The sequence below is a fragment of the Amblyraja radiata genome, chromosome 5 (genome assembly GCF_010909765.2).
Source record: "Amblyraja radiata isolate CabotCenter1 chromosome 5, sAmbRad1.1.pri, whole genome shotgun sequence".
Taxonomy (NCBI): domain Eukaryota; kingdom Metazoa; phylum Chordata; class Chondrichthyes; order Rajiformes; family Rajidae; genus Amblyraja; species Amblyraja radiata.
Genome location: NC_045960.1, coordinates 5,681,727 through 5,705,573, shown reverse-complemented (window position 1 = coordinate 5,705,573; position 23,847 = coordinate 5,681,727). Strand labels below are relative to the sequence as shown.

At 48.7% G+C, this 23,847-nt stretch overlaps 1 protein-coding gene and 1 long non-coding RNA gene across 4 annotated transcripts; one reads left to right on the top strand and one right to left on the bottom strand.

The window, feature by feature from the left end:
- Positions 1–15,927, bottom strand: LOC116972948 (cdc42 effector protein 3-like). 3 transcript variants are annotated; one of them, XM_033020549.1, is made up of 4 exons: positions 15,807–15,927; positions 14,892–15,027; positions 2,842–2,943; positions 1–1,640 (listed from the first exon to the last, which is right to left on the bottom strand). In XM_033020549.1, exon 4 carries the CDS (start codon positions 1,364–1,366, stop codon positions 605–607), a length of 762 nt encoding a protein of 253 aa, XP_032876440.1. In that variant the 5' UTR covers positions 1,367–1,640; positions 2,842–2,943; positions 14,892–15,027; positions 15,807–15,927; the 3' UTR covers positions 1–604. The 3 variants fall into 3 exon arrangements, with proteins under 3 accessions (XP_032876440.1, XP_032876439.1, XP_032876438.1); XM_033020548.1 differs by lacking the exon at positions 15,807–15,927 and adding an exon at positions 15,116–15,193; XM_033020547.1 differs by lacking the exon at positions 15,807–15,927 and having other exon boundaries at positions 14,892–15,202.
- LOC116972949 lies at positions 9,417–23,581 on the top strand. Its single transcript, XR_004411960.1, has 3 exons — positions 9,417–9,541; positions 13,064–13,070; positions 23,571–23,581. It is a non-coding gene; the product is annotated as an uncharacterized LOC116972949 (long non-coding RNA).
- The last annotated feature ends 266 nt before the right edge of the window (positions 23,582–23,847 follow it).

Below are 23,847 nucleotides of genomic sequence, written 5' to 3'. Positions count from 1 at the left end.
TCCACTTGCTATCTCATACTCATAACTCTTTATTGCATCAGATGCTGCACTCGTTTCAAGCAAAATGCACATTTAAGCAGTATGGTTTACAAATAAAAAATAATAAATGCTTGGAGAAGTACCGAAGCAATAGATAACCGAAAACAGACCATTCTCACAAACTTCCACTGCAGCCACGAAGAAAATTCATCATTGTCGGATTGTCACCAGCTGAGGAGGGGAAGGCTGATGTTGACCAAATGTCAAGTCACCCACGTTTAATTGCACACAAAAATGTCGCTCTGGTACCAAAGAAACAAAGCAGCCATTGATGCTGTTCATTTAGATCTGGCTACGTTGCCTGAAGATGGATTGACTGCTCCACCATGGAGCAATTGCACGTCGGCCATCCCTCCCTTGTTGGTTGTGGAAGATGCCTCGGGCACCATCTTGGTCCTTGATGGCCCTCAGGAGTGTGAAGAAAGATGCAGATGGGTGATTCACAAAACCTTCCCGTGGGGGGGGGGGGGACAGATTTCAGTCTGCAGACCAACGGTGCTCAAAGGGGGGAGCTCTTGGTGTAGCGTGAGAGAGATCCAACCTCCCTGTAGCCCATTCTGTCGTGTTATTTGACCTCCAGCTGGGGCTTTCTGTCCATGACGTCCAGGACATCCTCCAGAATGGAAGGCCCCAAATCCAACTGAAGTGAAAGGAAGGAAGCGGTGAGGTTGATGAGGGAGTCCTCTGGAGGCTTGGCGCTTCTGCTCACCCCGTGTGGCCCAGGATAGGGATCAGGATAGGGATCTCCTCCCGCGGGTCTACAGTCCACGGTTTGACAGGAGTGGCCGTGGCTCCGTTTGCTACTGTTGTGCGGGACCATGGGCTCGCCTCGCCCCTCAGTGATGGAGACCCCGTTGTCCCACCTCTCGCCCGGCTCTTGCTCGCCGTCTGTCTGCAGCCTGGGCGGTTTGGGAGGGGCCGGGGTGTCTCTCCTGGACTGGGACACGAAGGCGAAGGAGCTGAGCAGGGGCAGGTTGAGAGCCTGCGATCCCCCGACGCTGGGCAGCGAGATGGCGTTCTTCAACACGGGCGACGGGGCGTCGGGGAAGGTCGGGTTGGGCGTGCTGTTGGCCCGGGAGAACTCGCTGTGGATGGCCCTGGGTTTGCCCTGGTTCCCGGGCAGCAGGTCGTACTTGCCCTGGAGGAAGGAGATGTCCCCAAACACGTCGTGCTCGCCTCCCCTGCCGATGTGGATGGTGTGTCGGAAGTCTCCCAGCGGCGGGCTGATCATGTCGGGGGACAGGATATCCCTCAGCCTGAACTTCTTGCCCCACTTGCTGCTGCTGTTGCTGCTCGCCTTCAGGTAGATGGGCGTCTTGGCCGGCATGGTCAGTCAGGCACGGGAACGGGTCAGAAATAAAACATCCAACTGCTTGCTGCCTTCCACGGGTTATAAACCTCCCCAGCAAAACACGGATCAAAGTCCCGTCTCACTCACTCTCTCTCTTATCCCCACCAAATGATCCTTGTTTTCAAGTGGGGGAGAGACCACATCATCCACTCGTGAAGTGCTGGACTTCAGGCAAAGGGCTTCCAATGGTCGCCGGGCGAGTAAAGGCACAGGACAGGCTCTTGGAGGAGGCGACGTCTTTCCCTGGCCTCTGCAACAAAACACAAAGTGATCTTGTGTGAGTTGTCGGCAACCAAGCCTCCAGGTGTGATCCGACACCGCCTCACCTTAACATTCATTTTATATTTAGGGGGTGGAGCATTTTTTAATGCTTTGCCTCAGGAGCTTGCTAACCTTGCTTATAATGCGTTGCCACAGAGACGATGGCCACCCCGTCATTCAGGAAGAACGACATAGCCCAGCCATTCGGCCCATTGCACCCATGCTAGCCCCCCATTTTCAACTCCCACTTCCTCTTTCGGGTAGAGATCTTCTTCTTTGGGACTTTAAACTGTGTTGAGTGTTTGTTTTGTTATTTATTCCATGTTATGACTGCAGGCTAAACCATTCCATTGCACTGAAAAGTGCAATGACAATAAAATTGAATCTAATCAAATCTAATCTTAAACCCTTTGCTCCTCTAGGGAGCATCTAGGACATCGACAAATGTCCTCCGTCTCACTCGGTTGTTGGCAGTTCTTTCCAGATCTCCCCAGTTGAGCCCATTCTCAGACATTTCTGGGTAGAGATATGGCGCGGAAACAGGCCCTTCGGCCCACCGAGTCCACTCCAACCAGCACACTAACACTATCCTACACACACTAGGGACAATTTACAATTATACCAAGCCAAATAACCTACAAACCTGTACGCCTTTGGAATGTGGGAGGAAACTCAATGGGTCGAATGGCCTAACTTTGCTCCTATGACTTATGAAATAATAAAATGCCACTGTCATATCTGCCTTCCTGGCACTACCATCCCTTGCAGTGCGTTCCAGTCACCCACCGCCCACTGCCCTGCAAATCTCCATTAAACTTTGCCCCTCTCACCATAAAGCTACGCCCTCTAGTCTTAGAGATTCCCACCCTGGGGAAAAGGCACTGACTGCCTACCCCATCTATGCCTCTCATCAACAGTAACGTTTTTGGGAACCTCCATTGGACCTCCTGACCTGTCTCACCCCATGGGGAGATCCCCCTTGTACATCGAGCACGCGGGCCCACCGAACTCTGGACTTTCAATAATGGCGGCGCCAGCGTGTGTGATATATGCAAAAAGAATTTCACTGTGTACTTGTTGAACCATCTACTCCCTTGCTCCCTTACTGCCCCGGCTTGGCTTTCAAATGCTCGCTCCCTGCTTGGTCGGGACTGGCAGCCTGCGAGTAGGCCGAGGTGTCAGCGACTCACCACATCGGCAGGAAACGGTGACACACGGGCACAATCTCCACCCCCGTCTCTCCACACAACACCACTGGAGCTGGAAGCACAGCCCAGAGCACTCTCTGCTACCTGAAAGAAAAGCACAAGGTCATCGTCAATGGCAATGGCAAGCGAGACAGAAATCACGACCAAAACTCATCCCTGGCTGATAATAAAAAGACACAAAGTGCTGGAATAACTCAGCGAGCCAGCCAGCATCTCTGGAGAATGTGGACATGAAAGTAAGCATGCAGGTACAGCAGGCAGTGAAGAAAGCAAATGGCATGTTGGCCTTTATAACAAGAGGAATCGAATATAGGAGCAAAGAGGTCCTTCTGCACTTGTACAGAGCCCTAGTGAGACCACACCTGGAGTATTGTGTGCAGTTTTGGTCCCCCAATTTGAGGAAGGACATTCTTGCTATTGAGGGAGTGCAGCGTAGGTTTACAAGGTTAATTCCCGGGATGGCGGGACTGTCATATGCTGAGAGAATGGAGCAGCTGGGCTTGTATACTCTGGAGTTTAGAAGGATGAGAGGAGATCTTATTGAAACATATAAGATTGTTAAGGGCTTGGACACGCTAAAGGCAGGAAACATGTTCCCGATGTTGGGGGAGTCCAGAACCAGGGGCCACAGTTTAAGAATAAGGAGTAAGCCATTTAGAACGGAGACGAGGAAACACTTTTTCTCACAGAGAGTGGTGAGTCTGGAATTCTCTGCCTCAGAGGGCGGTGGAGGCAGGTTCGCTGGATGCTTTCAAGAGAGAGCTAGATAGGGCTCTTAAAAATAGCAGAGTCAGGGGATATGGAGAGAAGGCAGGAACTGATATGGGGATGATCAGCCATGATCACATTGTATGGCGGTGCTGGCTCGAAGGGCCAAATGGCCTTCTCCTGCACCTATTGTCTATTGAGACCTTTCGGGTCGGGACCCTTCTTCAGACTCTTGTATCTTTCCTTAATAGACCAGTTTACCTTGATGAACCTTGTTTCTATCAGGAACTGCAGATGATGGTTTACCAAAAAAAAGACACAAAGTGCTGGGGTAACTCAGTGCATCAGGCCCATTGAGGGAACTGTAACGGTAACAGGCCAGGTGACGGATGAATGTAGACACTAGGAACTGCAGAAGGAAAGGCAAAAAGTGCTGGAGTAACTCGGCGGGTCAGGCAGCATCTCTGGAGAACATGGATAGGCTGACTTTTCGGGTCGGGACCTTTCTTCAGATTGAAGGAAGAATCTGAAGCAGGGTCCCAGTCCAAGACGTCACCAAGTCTTAAGAACGGTCCCAACCCGAAATGTCACCTATCCATCTTCTCCAGAGATGTAACCTGACCTGCTGAGTTACTCCAGCACTCTGTATCTTTTTTTTAATGCAACCCTGAACCGACTATATTCTCTCTGTGTGTGTTTCTCCCCTCTCTCTCCAGGCAGAAGATGCAGAAGCTTGAAAACACACAATGATTTTCTATATATTTCTATACGCATGACAATATAAACCGATACGCAAGCATTTTCTGTTCAACTAATTACTGCTGTAATATGGACACTCCTGTTGTACAAATGATGTCCAGTCACAGCAGAACCGCAATGACAGCACGAAACAGATAAATATGCTCATTAATTATTGGGGATAATATTAACATCACAATCAGAGTGTGATTCAGAACATGATTCAGAAATAAGACTCTCTGTGTTATTTCCTCTGTTGCTAGGCTTTCATCTCATTCATTAAATAAAATCATAAGTTCACAACTTTATAAGTTCTTGGGGCAGAATTAGGCCCTTCGGCCCATCAAGTCTACTCCACAATTCAATCGTGGCTGATCTATCTCTCCCTCTCAACCTTCCCATTCTCCTGCCTTCTCCCCATAACCTTTGATGCCCTTACTAACCAAGAATCTATCTCTGCCTTAAAAATCCTTAAAGACTTGGCCTCCACAGCTGTCTGTGGCAAAGAATTCCACAGATTCACCACCCTCTGGCTGGAGAAATTCCTCCCACTCTCTTTTCTAAAGGTACCTCTTTTGTTTTAGGCTATGATCTCTGGCTCTAGACTCACCCACTAGTGGAAACATCCTCTCCACATCCACTCTATCCAGGCCTTTCGCTATTCGGTTCGTTTCAATGAGGTACCCCCTCATCCTTCTAAACTCCAGCTAGTACAGGTCCAGTGCCTTCATATGTTAAAATCATCCCTGGGATCGTCACCAGTTGGCCATTGATCCCATGTGATTTGGCCTGTCTGTTGTGGGTTTTATGAATGAGCTAAGCCAAGTAACACTAGCATCCCCCATCAAATCTGATCTGCTCTCTGCCTGAGCCCAACACGCTTCTCAAGTCTTCAAAAAAACATCTCTTAAACTGGTTGCCACAACCACCACATGCTCAGTTCTACTTGAAGTAACCGAGCAATATAGCCAAAACACACGGTAAATTGCCATTTGGAAAGCTGGCCAGAACACAGATTTGAACCTGGTTATGGATTGTCACAAACACTTGAGTTCTGATTAGATACAAGTTGCACAGTTACCAGCGATGCACTCGCTTTCCCTGAAGGTTCGATACATTGGCTAAGCTTCAGCAAGGCCCACTGAGATTTAGCTTAGTTTAGAGATACAGTGGAAACAGGCCCTTTGGCCCACTGAGTCCCGTCTACCAGTTCTATCCTAAACACGAGGGGCAATTAGAGGCCAATTATCCTACAAACCTGGATGGACACAAAATGCTGGAGTAACTCAGCAGGTCAGACAGCTTCTCTGGAGAGAAGGAAGAGGTGACGTTTTGGGTCGAGACTCTTCTTCAGGCTTCTCCAGAGATGGGGTCTGACCAGCTGAGTTACTCCAGCTTTTTATGTCTATCTTCAGTTTAAACCAGCGTCTGCAGTCCCTTCCTGCGCATCCTACAATCCTGTACGTCTTTGGAGTGTGGGAGGAAACCGGAGCATCCGGAGAAAACCCACACGGTCACGGGGAGAACGTGCAAACTCCGTGCAGACAGCATCCGTAGTCAGGATGGAACCCGGGTCTCTGGCGCTGTGAGGCAGCAACTCTACCGCTGTGCCACCGTGCTGCCCCAAAATGTTGCAAGATGGAGATTCCTTTATTGCCTCCCTGAAGGCTCTCTCCTTCCCAGGTGTACAACAATAATGGCAACCAGTTTTCCCAAATTTCTTCTTTTGATCTGTTGGTGGCATTCCGAAAATGTCCACTTATTCTGGACTCACCCAAGAACGACAGGTTATATCTCTACTTTAATATCTTAGAATCCTTCACCAGCACAGTGGCACAGTGGTAGAGTTGCCGCCTCACAGTGCCAGGGACCCCGGTTCGATCCTGCCCCCGGGTGCTGTCTGTATGGAGTTTGTACATTCACCCTGTGACCGCGTGGGTTTTCTCCCGGTGCTCCGGTTTCCTCCCACACTCCAAAGACGTGCAAGTTTGTAGGTTACTTGACTTTGGTAAAATTGTAAATTGTCCCGAGTGCGTAGGATAGTGTCAGTGTGTGAGGATCGTTAGTCTGTGCGGACTCGGTGGGCAGAAGGGCCTGTTTCTGCGTTTATCTCTTGAGTCTATTGCCGATTTTGGGGTAAAGAGCCCTGCTGAATCTGACTACATCCTTGCAAGCCTTATCTCCAGTGTTCCCATGCTTTCTTTTGCCAAACTGGAGATGCTTCCTTCCTCCATTGATGCTCTCGCCGAGGCTCGCTGCAACTTCAATATTAGAGCATAGAACAGTACAGCACAGGAACAGGCCCTTCGGCCCACAATGTCTGTGCTGAACTCAATGCCAAGACCAACTCTTATCTGCCTGCACATAATCCATCTCCCTCTGGTAGACAAAAATGCTGGAGAAACTCAGCGGGTGAGGCAGCATCTATGGAGCGAAGGAAATAGGCAACGTTTTGGGCCAAAACCCTTATTCAGACTGATGTGAGGGTGGGGGGAAGGAAGAAAGGAAGAGGTGGAGCCAGGGGGCTGAGGGAGAGCTGAGAAGGGGAGGAGAAAGTTAGGACTACCTGAAATTAGAGAAGTCAATGTTCATACCGCTGGGGTGCAAACTGCCCAAGCGAAATATGAGGTGCTGCTCCTCCAATTTACAGTGGTCCTCACTCTGGCCTCTGTCCTTCTTATCCATATCCCTCTAATCTCTGCAAATCCATGTGCCGATCCAAAAGTCTCTTAAATGCCACTATCGCATCTGTCTTTCCCGCCACCTCAGGGACTCGCCAACCAACCTTTCGGTAAAGAATATTAATTTGCCTCGCACGCCTCCTTTAAACTTCCATAAACGCCACTTTCGTATCTGCCTCCACCATCACCCCCGGAAGCGCGTTACAGGCACCCACCACCTCTGTGTTTAATAAAAAACTTGCCCCACACATCTCCTTTAAAATGTGTCCCTCTCATCTTACAGCTATGCCCCCTGATATCTTGGGGGAAAAGCTTTTGCCTGACTACCCAAACTATGCCTGAATCTCACTCCTTATTACCTCACTGGCTTGGCATTCTACTCAGAAACTGAAGGCAGTACTTTCCTCACCTTCTCGAGTGTGACCTTCTCGAGTGGTGTTGCTACTATTAGTGGCCACGTATCATATTCCTGGGTCTGGTTTCCCCTCTACACCACTTGCTGCCTGGAAAACACTGTCCCTTGGGTGCAGGATAGCGCTATTCCACAGGGATTGCTGGTCAGTGTGGACTCATTCAGCCGATGGGCCTGTTTCCACGCTGTATCTATCTTTAAGGTCTAGCTGTTAAAAATGGCGAGACGGGTAGAGTGGTGAAGGCTTATGAAGGAGATGAGGAGGAATTTCTTTAGTCAGAGGGTGGTGAATCTGTGGAATTCTATCCCACGGAAAACTGGAGGCCAAGTCAATGGATATTTTTAAGACAGATAGACAGATGTTTGGTATGGGGGTCAGTGGTTATGGGGAGAAGGCAGGAGAATGGGGTTGGGAGGGAGAGATAGATCAGCCACGATTGAATGGTGGAGTAGACTCGATGGGCCGAATGGCCTAATTCCAGTCCTATCACATGACCTTATGTAGTACACATGTAGTCAGGATGAGCAGAAAGGAACAGCAGATGCTGGTTTAAACCGTAGACACATTTAGCTGGAGTAACTCAGCGGGACATGCAGCATCTATGGAGAGAAGGAATGGGTGACACCTGAGGTGTGAAGGTGGGTCTTGTCCAGAAAATGTCACCCTTTCCAGTGGAAGTCAGTTAAACCATCTAGGCTACACCATTACATCAATGACCCCATGGACGTCCCTGGCCAGGACCTGCCCCGAAAGCAGTGGACAACCCTCAACCGCTTGAGGACAGGCGTTGGACGCTATGGAGTAGCGATGAAGAGGTGGGGCCTCGTGGACAGCGAGCGCCTCCTGCGAGTGTGGGGACCCAACACAGACAGTGGAGCACATGGTCACCAGTTGCCCCAAACACCGGTTGGCCACCGAATGGTGAACGAGGTCTGACTGACCTGGACGATGACATGTTGGCCTGGCTCGCCTCAACGGAGCTGCAGGTCTAAAAGACATACGACAGAAGAAGAAGAAATCACCCTTTCCTTCTCTCCAGTGATGCTGCCTGACCCATAAGAGTTTGGATGTCATGTTACAGTTGTGCAAATCCTTGGAGAGGTCACACTTGGAGTATTGTGCAAGGATGTGGTCTCCAAGAAGGACGTGATGAAACTAGGGAGGGGGTGGCAGATAGTCACAGGAGCTATGAGCTAAAAGTGAAGGAATGCAGCTGGAGTGACTCAGCGGGTCAGGCTGCCTCTGTGGAGGGAAATGGAACAATCGTGGGTGGAGTTTCTCTGCTGCTGTTTGCAATCTCCTGTGTCTACACATCACAGGAATGTTGCCTGGATCGGAAGGCAGGAGTTGCAAAGTGAGATGACACAGGCTGGGACTGTTCTTCTGAAGCAAAGGAGGCCAGACAAAATGACAAAATGGGGAGGGGCATAGAGGAGAGTTGAGAGTCACGCTCTTTGTTCCAGGGTCATAGAAACATAGAAAATAGGTGCAGGAGGAGGCCATTCGGCCCTTCGAGCCAGCACCGCCATTCATTGTGATCATGGCTGATCGTCCCCAATCAATAACCCGTGCCTGCCTTCTCCCCATATCCCTTGATTCCACCAGCCCCTAGAGCTCTATCCAACTCTCTCTTAAATCCATCCAGTGACTTGGCCTCCACTGCCCTCTGTGGCAGGGAATTCCACAAATTCACAACTCTCTGGGTGAAAAAGTTTTTTCTCACCTCAGTCTTAAATGGCCTCCCCTTTATTCTAAGACTGTGGCCCCTGGTTCTGGACTCGCCCAACATTGGGAACATTTTTCCTGCATCTAGCTTGGCCAGTCCTTTTATATGTTTCTATAAGATAACCCCTCGTCCTTCTAAACTCCAGTGAATACAAGCCTAGTCTTTTCAATCTTTCCTCATATGACAGTCCGCCATCCCAGGGATCAATCTCGTGAATCTACGCTGCACTGCCTCAATCACAAGGATGTCCTTCCTCAAATTAGGAGACCAAAACTGTTCACAATACTCCAGATGTGGTCTCACCAGAGCCCTATACAACTGCAGAAGAACCTCTTTACTCCTATACTGAAATCCTCTTGTTATGAAGGCCAACATTCCATTAGCTTTCCTCACGGCCTGCTGTAGCTGCACGCATCGTGGGGTTTAAACTAGAGGGTATGTATGGGTTTAAGATGAGAGGGAAATGATTTAAAGGGATCAGAGCGGCAGGAATTTCCCTCAAGCAGAAGGTGGTGGATACGTGGAATAATCTGCCAGGGGAAGTGGTGGAGGTAGACACAAAATGCTGGAGTAACTCAGCGGGACAGGCAGCATCTCTGGAGAGAGGGAATGGGTGACGTTTTGGGATCTTCACACCCAAGGTTGGGGTATATGAACCTTATGACCTGAAATGTCATCTGTCCATCTCTCTCCACAGATGCTGCTTGACCCGTTGAGTACCTCCAGCCTATTGTTTGCTCGAGATTTCAGCATCTCTCATTTTAGAGTTTTGAGATACAGCGCAGAAACGGGCCCTTCAGCCCATCGAGTCCACGCCGACCAGCAATCACCCCCGCACATTAGCACTAACCTACACACACTAGGGATAATGATCATTTTGCTGAAGCCAATTAACCTACAAACCAGTCTGAAGAAGGGTTTCGACCCGAAACGTTGCCTATTTCCTTCTCTCCATAGATGCTGCCTCACCCGCTGAGTTTCTCCAGCATTTTTGTCTACCTTCGATTTTCCAGCATCTGCAGTTCCTTCTTAAACCTACAAACCCGCACGTCTTTGGAGTGAGGGAGGAAACCGGAGCACCCGGAGAAAACGGGTGAACGTGCAGCACCCATAGTCAGGATTGAACCCGGATATCTGGCGCTGTGCGGCAGCAACCTACCACTTCGCCACAGTGCCAGTAGACAATAGACAATAGGTGCAGGAGGAGGCCATTCGGCCCTTCGAGCCAGCACCGCCATTCACTGTGATCATGGCTGATCATCCCCAATCAGTACCCCGTTCCTGCCTTCTCCCCATATCCCCTGACTCCGCTATTTTTAAGAGCCCTATCTAGCTCTCTCTTGAAAGCATCCAGAGAACCTGCCTCCACCGCCCTCAGAGGCAGAGAATTCCACAGACTCACCACTCTCTGTGAGAAAATGTGTTTCCTCGTCTCCGTTCTAAATGGTTTACCCCTTATTCCCCTGCAGAGTGTCACCCCAGCAATAGAGCAGAGACCAAGGACCACCTTGACCTTGGGTGCTGTCTATATGGAATTCGCACGTTCTCCCTGGGACCATAGAGTCATAGGAACAGGCACTTCGGCCCAACGTGCCCACACCGGCCAACTTGCCCTGACTGACTCCAGTCCCATCTATCCAAATGTTTTTTTTTTAAACATTGTGCCTCAACTACCTTCGCTAGCAGTTTGTTCCGTTTACCTACCACCCTTCCTGCAAAAATTAAGTTGCCACTCAGGTTCCTATTAAATCCTTCCACCTTCACCGTAAACCTAGGTCATCTGGTTCTTGATCCCTCCTTGGGTAAAGGCCACGTGGGTTTCCACTGGGTGTCCTGTTTCCACCCACATCGCAAAGACGTGCGGGTCTGTAGGTTAAATCAGCCTTCTGTAAATCGCCCCTGGTGTGTAGGGCGTGGATGAGAACGTGGGATAACGTAGAACTGGTCTGAACGGGTGATCCATGGTTGGCGCAGGCTGGGTGGAATGGAGGGCCTGTTTCCATGCTGCAGCTTTCAATGAATCAATCAATGGATGTACTTGGAAGGGGAGGAAGATAGGAGGAGGTAATATGTCCACAGACTCTCCACCTCTGCCTTCTTGTATTCCAACCAGTTATAGAAAGGATATCATTAGGTTGGGTAGGGTGCAGAGGAGATTCACCAGGATGTCATCTGGACTTGAGAGCTTGAGCAGGCCCTCTCCTAGATGAACTGAGGCCTAGGCCAATTTCAATTTTAGAGGCCCCCCAAACCAAGATCAAGCAGAGGCCCCCCAATTTTAGACACCCCCAAATCAAGATCCCTTTGAAGCACGAGGCCCATGCCAAATGGCACTCATTGCCCCCCCCCCCCCTCTGACAGGGCCCCAGCTTGAGTTATAGGGAGATGTTGGATTCCTCTTTTCTTTGGAGGGTAGGGGTGGCCTTATGGAAGTGTGAGAAACCACGAGGGGCATGGATAAAGAGAAAGTGAATGCTTGCAGTTTTTCCACCATTAGTCTCAGATTCTAAAACTAGAGAGTGCAGGCTTAGGGTGCGAGGGAAGATTCAAGAGAGGTTGTCAGAGGCAACTTTTTCACTCAGACATCATCATTATCGTTGACAACATCAGCGACGCAGTGGTGCTGGTTTCCGACGGGAACGGTGACGGATGCACCACACATCTCTGTCCTCCAGTTCCTGCGGTCTTCCGCCGCTGGAAGTATAGGATGTTGGTGTGTGTGTGCTTCATCATCATTCCTTACAATGCTGTATACGACAGTGATCGCAACTTCTACTGAAGTGTGGATGGCCGTCGGGTCACTGGGACCTCACCCGCCCTTTGACAGGTCTTGTATTTGGTCCTGCTGGGGGTCCACAGCCCCCTCCTCACCTGGCAAACCAGGTGGGGGAATCGGTTTAGTCGCCGACTATCCGACCATGGAACAGGTAGCACGGGTTTACATGGTACCCGTGGCGGGGGCAACTCCCCCCGAACTGATCACTCAGATGGCAGCCCATATCTAGAACAAGCTGCCAGAGGAAATTGGTGGCCCAAATAAAATTACGACTTTGAAAAGGCAAGTTCATAAGTGATAGGAGCAATTAGGCCATTCGGCCCATCGAGTCTACTCCGCCCATTCAATCATGGCTGATCTATCTCTCCATTCTAATCCCATTCCCCTGGCTTCTCCCCATAACCCCTGACACCCATAGAAACATAGAAAATAGGTGCACGAGGAGGCCATTCGGTTCTTCTAGCCAGCACCGCCATTCATTGTGATCATGACTGATCGTCCCCAATCAATAACCCGTGCCTGCCTTCTCCCCATATCCCTTGATTCCACTAGCCCCGAGAACTCTATCTAACTCTCTCTTAAATCCATCCAGTGACTTGGCCTCCACTGCCCTCTGTGGCAGGGAATTCTATAAATTCACAACTCTCTGGGTGAAAAAGTTTTTTCTCACCTCAGTCTTAAATGACCTCCCCTTTATTCTGCTCGTACTGATCAAGAATCTGTCAATCTCCACCTTAAAAATAACCATTGACTTGGCCTCCACAGCCTTCTGTGGCAAAGAATTCCACAGATTCACCACCCTCACAATCTGTCGCTCTCACATTCTTAATTGCATTTTCCAGCTTTAAAAAAAAAAAAATCTTCGTCTCCAATAATTTGCCTGGCACAGCAAAGGCATCTATGAAACCCTCAAAGTGAAGTACGTGCTTTGAATTTACCACTAAACAAATAAGAGAATACAACTTCAGACCAGCACGTGGTGGTGGGAGGCAGGTGGTCTTTCATCTCGTCAGAGTTGGACTAGCAGCAAATAAACCAACTCCTGATTTTCCAAAGAGGAGTTATTCTTGTTCAGAGTGCAATATATCAAAACACTTCATCCCACAAATTTGTTTTCCAGTTTTAGCTCCAGCTATTTTTCCGAATGGTCAGGCATTTAGAGTTACAGTGTTGTAGAGTCATAGAGTGATACAGTGTGGAATCAGGCCCTTCGGCCCAACTTGCCCAACCCGCCCAACATGTCCCAGTTTCGTTAGTCCTACCTAGTCCTACCTGCCCGCGCTTGGTCCATATCCCTCCAAACCTGTCCTATCCATGTACCTGTCTAACTGTTTCTTAAATGTTGGGATAGTCCCAGCCTCAACTACCTCCTCTGGCAGCTTGTTCCATACACCCACCACCCCTTGTGTGAAAAACAAGTCACATGCTTACTCTTGGTGTTCCTGCCCCAAGTCAGTGAATCGAGGACCAGAGGATATAGGTTTAAGATGAAGGGGAAAAGAATTAATCGGAATCTGAGTGGTAACTTTTTCACACAAAGGGTGGTGGGTGTATGGAACAAGCTGCCAGAGGAGGTAGTTGAGGCTGGGACTATCCCAATGTTTAAGAAACAGTTAGACAGGTACATGGATAGGACAGGTTTGGAGGGATATGGACCAAACGCAGGCAGGTGGGACTAGTGTAGATGGGACATGTTGGCCGGTGTGGGCGAGTTGGGACGAAGGGCCTGTTTCCACGCTGGATCACTCTATGAATCTATAAGTGATAGGAACAGAATTAGGCCAATTGGCCCAGAATCTACTCTGCCATTCAATCCTGGCTGATCTATCATTCCCTCTCAACCCTATTCTCCCGCCTTCTCCCTGTAGCACAATCATAGTAATGTCACAGCACATAATGAATCAATTCAGCCCATTGAACATATGCCATCTCCTAGCACACAGCAATCCTGCCAATCCCATCCATTCACTGTTTTTTCCACCGCTAGCCTTGAAAATAGACAGAAGGAACATCCTACATTAAAGTTTACACCATAACAGCACTGTCACGTTGCTATTCCCTTGACAACTACATTTTAACCTCATGAGGCCTCAATCTTATGGACAAATCTATCCACACAATACAACCGGCAGCTCGGAAGATAGAAGCTGATATCACTGGATCTTGTGCAGAGTTAAGGGCTGGTTAGTTTGGGCAAGGCATGCCGATTTAGGGCGGGCAAGTGGGTTTTTGAGGAGGGGGGGGGGGGGGGAGGGGGCACTTGATGGGCCGAAGGGCGTGTTTCTGTGCAAGAATGAACTGCAAATGCTGGTGTGAAAAAGTGTCTCGACCCGAAATGTCACCCATTCCTTTCTTCCCCCAGAGATGCTGCCTGAGCCGCTGAGCTACTCCAGTGTCTATCTATCCTGCGCCGTGTTTCTGCGCTGGTGTGGGACTGCATTATTAACACTGTGTCTGTAATATTCCGCATTCCTCCCCTGTACACGCATTGCCCGGCCAGTCGACGGCTATTTAGTAAAAGAGAATCACCTCCCCACCCAAACCTCTCCCATCGCTGTAGTTACAGTTATAGCTGCACAGTGACATGTTACATATTTATGTTAAAAGCGACTAGGTTTATCAATCCCATTATTATTAGCGCCGTCTGATTCATTCATTTACGAAACGAAAGGTAAACGGTCTTTGCAAATAACAATGAAGCATTTCTATTAACAGAATTAGGGAGGGGGGGGGGGGAGTGAATGGTATTTTTATTTCAGTAAAAGCGATCCAGCTTTCAACCTGTCTTCATTCATTCAGTCTGTGTAGGAAGCAAAGGACAAGAGAGAGAGAGAGGGGGGAGTGGGAGAGAATTAAAAAGCAAGTGGCAAGAGGGGGAGAGGGAGAGAGGGAGAGAGGGATAGGGAGAGAGGGAGAGAGAGGGAGGGGGAGAGGGGGAGTGGGGAGAGAGAGGGAGGGGGAGAGGAGAATTAAAAAAACAAGTGACTTACAGCTGTCCTCAGAGTCTTGGTGGGTCGTTGCTAGCGACCTTGTCGCTTGGAGGAGAGGGATTGTTGACCTCCCTCTCTGCGCTTTCCTGGAGTAAACGCCCGGAAGAAACTGCTTGGAGCCGCTGCCGGGAGTGATCTGCGTGCAAACAGCGGGAGGACAGGGTTAAAGAGGCGACTCCTGCGGCAGCTGGGCTGATGTTTGGGTCTCGGGTGGCCGATCCCACCTGCGTTTGCCTGTCACATCCACTTTGTGTTGGGCGAGGCTTCAGCGCTGCCCTGCGCCCCTCTCCCCCCCCCCCCCCCCCCCTCTCTCTCTCCCTCCTTCCCTCTCTCCCCTCTCTCTCCCTCCTTCCCTCTCTCCTCCCTTCCCTCTCTCTCGCTCCCTCTCTCTCTCTCGCTCCCTCTCTCTCTCCTTCCCTCTCTCTCTCTCTCTCCCTCCCTCTCTCTATCCTTCCCCCTCTCTCTCCCTCCCTCTCCCTCTCACCCTCTCCTTCTCCCTCTCCCTCGCTCTTTCCCCCTCTCTCACACTGTCCGGCTGCGGGGAGAATGGAGAGACTGAGAATGAGAGAGGAAGAGAGGGAGAGAGAGAGAGGGGGGGGGGGGGGGGACAGAGATAGACAGAGAGAGTGAGAGCGACAGATATAGAGAGAGGGAGACAGAGAGAGGGGGAGAGAGACAGAGATAGGGAGAGGGAGACAGAGAGAGAGACAGAGAGATAGACAGAGACAGAGACAGATAGAGAGAGGGAGTCAGAGAGAGGGAGAGAGACAGAGTGAGACAGAGATAGAGAGAGACAGAGGGAGACAGAGAGAGTGAGAGAGAGAGGGAGACAGGGAGAGAGAGCTGGACCCACTTGCCTGTCAAGCAACCGATGAGGGGAAGCAGGCTAGGCAATGGAAGGGAGATAAGATGCACCTTTCCGCCTCTAGCTCGACAGCAAGAAATAAAAGTGCTCTATAATAAAAGAGGCCGGTGGCACAGGCAAGTCTTGCTTGGATTTAAAACACGATGCATCGCAGGCTGCGCTGTACAGTGGGTTGGGGAGAGTTTCATCCAAATCCCGGAGATCTGGATTCGGCAGTAGGATCATGGACTAGCAATGTTACAAAATTTTGAGATTTAAAAAATCAAGTCTGCAATTATCCCATCAGATAAAGCATAAAAATAAGTTTAATTTGACACCTAATTCACTTTCATATCTTCAGTATTAAAAAAGTTATGGCCATTTTCATACTCGGAAATTAGCATCTTGTTCCCTATTGCTTTTCCATTGACTTAACTCAAAAGCTGTGATCAAGAACAGTCTAAAGCCCATAACTTTCTTAAAAAGTAAGAGAACTGAAATAAATTTTCAGTTATTATAGATTGAAGCATTCTGAAACAAATATGAAACAATCTTACTTAGATGACTTGAAATTAAAGCATATAATTAGTTAGTTACCTAATTGTAGCTAATTACAAAATTCAATTACAGATCTAAACATCTATTTCTTAAGAATAGATTAACATTTTTAAATAGCCTAAGTGTCCAAGTAACATTCACACAAGAATTCACAATATAGCATAATTTTAAAATCTCATTGTCATGTATTTATAGGCCAAATGGAAGGAATTCAATGTTTAATACCTGCAAATTAATGGCCATTTAAATCAACTTGCGAGTGGGTTTTTCTGGAACGCGATCATTTGGAACGTTGCGGTTTGCAGTGATTTAGATCCCCATATCGGCAGGGAAAATACTGCTGGTTCGGATGGGGACTAAATTACCGTTTCGCAACTTAAAATGTTAACTAAAGGCATCTTAAGAAACACTTTTATACATAAAAAGAAACCGCTTTCTTTTAACTGTCATCTACGTGAAATCCGTCCCCGTTGTCGGCGTTTACGGCTTTAGAAGCTGATTTTAAAATGACTCCAGCGCTGAACGAGTCGGGCGATTTAAAAAAATACACAGAACGGCCGTCGGAACCATTCTTCAGCAAAAGCTTGCACTCCAACCAAATATAATCCAGGACAAGGTAGGAGAAAACCGCGTTTTAACCCCGCCCCCCCCCTCAAAGGCGCCAAAATATCGCACACGGCCAGTGGCAGAACTGCAGCGCTGCTGAAGGTAAGTATTGTAACATACCTACATGGACAACTCAATACATTCGCTGAACAGGCCGCCTTGGCCAACACCATCTCCCAGTTGCCAAACACTTTAACTCCCATTCCCACACTGACCTTTCTGTCCAGCGCAAATTATAGAAACATAGAAAATAGGTGCAAGAGGAGGCCATTCGGCCCTTTGAGCCAGCACCGCCATTCATTGTGATCATGGCTGATCGTCCCCAATCAATAACCCGTGCCTGCCTTCTCCCCATATCCCTTGATTCCACTAGCCCCTAGAGCTCTATCTAACTCTCTCTTAAATCCATCCAGTGACTTGGCCTCCACTGCCCTCTGTGGCAGGGAATTCCATAAATTCACAACTCTCTGGGTGGAAAGGTCCCCTGACTCTCAGACTGAAGAAGTGTCTCGACCCGAATCGTCACCGATTCCTCAGAGATGATGCCTGACCCGCTGAGTTACTCCAGCATTTTGTGTCAATCTTCAATCAATTAGCTCTACAAACAAAGTGAATCCTCTCCAAGCTGTCCTTAAAGCTGAAGTTACAACATAAGCAGTATAAATAGAGAATGGGCACAATAAATGTATCATTTACTGCAGTCTGCGGTGCTTCTGGCTGTGGCGCGGCGGGAACTTTAAATCTTCAACCGCCGGCCTGCGGCCTACACCAACGTGAAGCCGCGTTCTCCAGTGGGGAAGCACCGATTCAGGACTTACCTGGACTTTATCTGGACTTTGCCTTGTCTGAACATCTGGACGCCCGCAGCGGCGACTGCAGAGGGTTGAGGTCCCGACCACGGGGGGAAATGGAGGAGGACCGGCCAAATTTTGTGCCTTCCACCACAGTGATGAATGGTGGATGTTTGTGTTAAAAATTTTTATTGTGTATTGTGTGTTCTTTTTCATTGTACCGCTGCTGGCAAATTCATTTCACTTGCACTTTATGTGCAATGTGACGAATAAAACTGATATTGACATTGAATAACTGAATTAACAGTTGAAAATGTATAATATTTGTTGGTGAAATGACGCGGGCCATAGACAATCAAAACTTTTTTCTCAGGGCGGAAATGTCATATACTAGACGGCGTAGCATTAAGGTGAGAGGGCGACTGAACCATCCTCTCACCAACAGTCAGAGAGCAGTCCACAGCTACTATCTACCTCATTGGAGACCCTCTGACTATCTTTGATCAGACTTTACTTGCATTAAATGTTATCCACGGTATTCCCTTTATCATGTATCTGTACACTGTAAATGGCTCGATTGTAATCATGTATTGTCTTTCTGCTGACTGGTAAGCACGCAACAAAAGCTTTTCACATGACAATAAACTAAACTAAACTAAAGATGTGTGGGCAGGTTTTTTACACAGAGGGTGGCGGGTGCTTGGAATGCTATGTCAGGGGAGGTGGTGGAGGCATTTAAACATAGAACAGTACAGCACAGAAACAGGCCCTTCGGCCCACAATGTCTGTGCTGAATATGATGCCAAGTTAAACTGATCTCATGTGCCTGCACTAGATCCTTGTCCAGAGGAGGTTTAGAAAATAGGTGCATGAGGAGGCCATTCGGTCCTTCGAGCCAGCACCGCCATTCATTGTGATCATGGCTGATCGTCCCCTATCAATAACCCGTGCCTGCCTTCTCCACATATCCCTTGACTCCACCCTGGTGAAACCTGCCCTCTGTGGCAGGGAATTCTGCCCTCTGTGGCAGGGAATTCCATAAATTCACAAGAATGATTCCAGGAATGAGTGGGTTAGCATATGATGAGCGTTTGTCAGCACTGGGCCTGTACTCGCTGGAGTTTAGAAGGTTGAGAGGGGACCTCATTGAAACATACAGAATAGTGAAAGGCATAGACAGAGTGGATGTGGAGAGGATGTTTCCACCAGTGGGAGAGCCTAGGACCAGAGGTCGTAGCCTCAGAATTAAAGGGTGCTTGTTTAGAAAGGAGGTGAGGAGGAACTTCTTTAGTCAGAGGGTGGTGAATCTGTGGAACTCATTGCCACAGAAGGCTGTGGAGGACAAGTCAGTGGATAGTTTTAAGGCAGAGATGCACAAATTCTTGATTAGAACGGGTGTGAAGGGTTATGGGGAGAAGGCAGGAAAATGGGTTTGGGAGGCAGAGATCAGCCATGATTGAATGGCAGAGTAGATTCGATGGGCCGAATGGCCTAATTCTACTCCTATAGCTAGTGAAATCAGGAATTTCCACATCTAAAAGCCACTATTGTATCTGTCTCCATTTAAAGAGGCTTTAAGGTAGGCACATGGATATGGAAGGGTATGGATCCTGTGCAGGCCGAGGTGATGAGTTTATCTTGCACGGACATTGTGGGCCGAATGTCTTGTCCCTGCTCAGTACAGATTCACCACCCTCTGAGATAAGTTTTTTTGCCTTCCATCACAGCAAGGAGGAGATGCGCTGTGATGGATGTCTGTGTAAATTGTGTTGTGTCTTGGGTCTTTTTTTTCATGTGTGTATGACTGCAGAAACAACATTTCATTTGATCCTCTATGAGGTTCAAGTGACAAATAAATTGTATTGTGTATTGTGTATTGTGTGTTCCATGGCTACGGAATCCAGTCCACATGTTGGAAGCGATTTGCGATAGCTGTTCCTCACTGTTTATACAGTCTAGAGTATATTTGTAATGTGTTAATATAGTGGGCTAAATGGCAGAAGAACTGCTGGCCAGAAATACAGACAGATAAATTCATGTTCACGCAGCTGGAATGCCAGAAAAGTTTTTCAGGAAAGCCTTCGTTTAATAAAATCACACTGGGAGTTGGGGAATGGAGACCGATAAATTATACTTCAGTCTGGCAAATGAACATGTTCCCATTAAAAAAATGGGTGGTGGACGGGGTTAGATTGGCGGAGCTATATAAAGCCCACAAAATATTAAATGCATCTTTATACATTGCATTTGACAGCACTATGCTTTTAGACCATGTTTGTAAATTTAAAGACCAGAGTCGGCTCCTAATGGGGCTCATTTGTCTTATTTAATTAATGATGGTGATGGGGATTTTAAGTCACATTGCAGGACCAATTTCCATTGAAATAATTTAAAGATATTTGGAAATGAATTCATGTGATTTGTTGCAGGGATGAATCTGAAATGCTATATTTAACGGAGGCAAGACACAAAATGCTGGAGTAACGAAATACTGGGGCCACAGTTTAAGAATAAGGGGTAAGCCATTTAGAACAGAGACGAGGAAACACTTTTTCTCACAGAGAGTGGTGAGTCTGTGGAATTCTCTGCCTCAGAGGGTGGTGGAGGCAGGTTCTCTGGATGTTTTCAAGAGAGAGCTTGATAGGGCTCTTAAAAATAGCGGAGTCAGGGGATATGGGGAGAAGGCAGGAAAGGGGTACTGATTGGGGATGATCAGCCATGATCACATTGTATGGCGGTGCTGGCTCGAAGGGCCGAATGGCCTACTCCTGCACCTATTGTCTATTAACTCAGCGGGACAGGCAGCATCTCTGGAGAGAAGGAATGGGTGACGTTTCGGGTCGAGACCCTTCTTCAGACTGAGGCATTGGCAGTGGCTATAGACCCAGAGGGGCTTTATATTCGTAAGGTCCCACTGTGGGGAGGAGACAGTTGCCCACCTCTTCACAGAGTGTGGATTTGTGAAGAGGATCTGGAGATAGGGCCATTGTCATGGTTCATACCGAACAGCTCTGTAACACAGGACTCTGATATCCCAAGAACTCCCCACCATTGATCCCATACACAGTTCACACTGCCAGCATAATCAAAGACGTCATTCCACCTTCTCCACGGCCCCGTAAAGCAGGAGGTACAGAAGCTTGAAAGCGCATACCACCAGACTCAGGAACAGCTTCTTTCCCTCTGTTATCAGGTTTCTGAACGCTCCTTCCATAAGCTAAAGGGCCTGTCCCACTTACATGTCCTTGTCATGCAAATTACGCGACCTCATGGTCGCGTTGAGGCGCACGGGCATCGTATGCCCGCGCGGGGCCGGTCCCACTGAGAAACGCGGAGGGGTATAGTGTTGTGTGCGACATCGCGCGGGGCTCTGAAATTTTTGTAGCGAACGAAATCTTTGAGCGCCGCCGGCCTGTCGTGTAACTGACGGCCAAAGTGTGACAGGTCCAAGACCCGGGCGTGACGCAACGTCTCACCTCCAACAGCAGCAGAAGCAGGCAAACGATCGCTGAGCTCGGCCTGGGGCTCACGGCCGTTGTGGTCCGGATCCACCCCCACTTCTACTCCCAGAGCGGGGCCAAGAAAATTGGCACTGACCGATTCACCTCTACCCCGTTGCGGACGCTAGGGACAATTTTACATTTATACCAAGCCAATTACCCTACATACATGCACGTCTGGAGTGTGGGAGGAAACTGAAGATCTCGGAGAAAACCCACGCAGGTCACGGGAAGAACGACAAACTCCGTACAGACAGTGCCGGTAGTCGGGATCGAACCCGGATCTCTGGCGCAGCTGTAAAGGGCCTGTCCCACTTTCACGAGATAATTCATGAATTCCCCTTGATTCAAACTCGCAGAATGTTCGTAACGAGTCCGTAGGAGTTCGTAGATATATCGTAGCGGCTGGTTATGCCAGCTGTAGGTACTCGTGGCATCAGGTAAGTCGGGACATTTTTTTCCAGCCGAATAAAAAATGTCCACGAGTAAAAAAATGGTCGGGATGAAAGAAATTGCAACTTTTTACTCGTAAGGAGGGCATTGAAATAGTCATGGGAATTCATAGACATACTCGTAGGAGTTGGTAGGAGTTTGTGAACATAGTCGTGGAAGGCCGTAGGAGTTCGTAGATTGCAGAGGTTTTGAATTAAGTCTTGAAAGTGGGACAGGCCCTTAAGGCAGCAACTCTACCTCTGCACCGCCCATAAAGTCGGTATCACATTGCTGACTGTGTGAGCTTGTTGTGTCCGAATTAACAGCTGGTTTGATAGAGTCATTCAGCATGAACCAGGTCCTTGGGCCCAACCTAACCTCGCGGACCAAGATGCCCCATCTGAGCTGGTCCCATTTGCCTCTGTTTGGCCCAGATCCCTTTTCCCATGTATTAAAGCAGCGTCTTCCATGTGTTTGCAATCTCACGTTTACCTCTCCTCTGACACCATAGAGAAGTCTGGTTTCCACATTGTCATCCAAAGTTGTCGAGTATTTCAGAACTGTGTGAAAGGTCTTTTATCTGTCGATCATGCGTTGTTAAAGTTCACAAGGTAAAGAAAAGTGATCGGCTATCTGCAAACAGTTGAGTTTAGTTTATTGTCACGTGTACTGGGGTATAGTGAAAAGCTTTTATGTTGCGTGCTATTGAGTCAGGGAAAAGACTACACATGATTCCAATCAAGCCGTCCACAGTGTACAGACACTGGATACAGGGAATAACATTTAGTGCAAAATAAAGTCAAGAAATGCCCCTGTCCCACTTAGGAAACCTGAACGGAAACCTCTGGAGACTTTGCGCCCCACCCAAGGTTTCCATGTGGTTTCCGTGTGGTTCCCGGAGGTTGCAGGTAGTGGAAGCAGGTAGGGAGACTGACAAAAACCTCCGGGAACCGCACGGAAACCTTGGGTGGGGCGCAAAGTCTACAGAGGTTTCCGTTCAGGTTTCCTAAGTGGGACAGGGGCATAAAGATAGTCTGAGGGTCTCCAACGAGGTAGATGGTAGGTCAGGGCCGCTCCCTAGTTGTTGGTAGGATGGTTAAGTTGCCTCATAACAGCTGGGAAGAAACTGTCCCTGAATCTGGAGGTGTGCGTTTTCACTCTTCTGCACCTCTTGCCTGAAAGGAGAGGGGAGAAGTGGGAGTGGCCAGGGTGGGACTAGTCCTTGATTATGCTGTTGGTGGGGTCAATAGAAGGGAGGTTGATTTGTGTGACGGTCTGGGCTGCGTCCACAATTCTCTGCAATTTCTTGCGGTTTGGATGGAGCTGTTCCCAAACTGTGCTGTGATGCATCCCGATAAAATGCTTTCTACGGCGCATCAATAGAAGTTGGTGAGAGTTGTTGGGGCCATGCCAAACTTCCTAAGCCTTGTAATGACATAGAAGCATTGGTGTTTAAGAAGGAACTGCAGAAGCTGGAAAAATCAAAGGTAGACAAAAATGCTGGAGAAACTCAGCGGGTGAGGCAGCATCTATGGAGAGAAGGAATAGGCGACGTTTCGGGTTGAGACCCTTCTTCAGATTGATGTCGGATGGGGGGGGGGGGGGGCGGGAAAAATAAATGAAGAGGCAGAGACAGTCGGCTGTGGGAGAGCTGGGAAGGGGAGGGGAAGGAGGGAGAAAGCAAGGACTACCTGAAATTGGAGAAGTCAATGTTCATACCGCTGGGGTGCAAACTGCCCAAGCGAAATATGAGGTGCTGCTCCTCCAATTTGCGGTGGGTCTCACTCTGGCCATGGAGGAGGCCCAGGACAGAAAGGTCAGATTCGGAATGGGAGGGGGAGTTGAAGTGCTGAGCCACCGGGAGATCAGGCTGGTTATTGCGAACTGAGCGGAGGTTTTGGGCAAAGCAATCGCCAAGCCTACGCTTGGTCTCGCCGATGTAGAGAAGGACTGGTGTACTTTCTTTGCTATTGCTTCGAGATGGGTGGTCCGGGACAAGTTGCTGGTGATATTTCCTCTCAGGAACTTGAAGCTCTCAACCAACTGTACATCGGTGGTGTCAACGTACACTGGGGTATGTGGACCGCTTCACGTCCTGAAAGCGATCACTATCTCCTGTGTCCTGCTGACATTGAGGGAGCGGTTGTTGTCTCAGATCAGACCTCATCCGTCGTCACTTGAGACAAACCCATGTGTTCAGTGCCTTCTGTGTGGTTTCAAAGCTG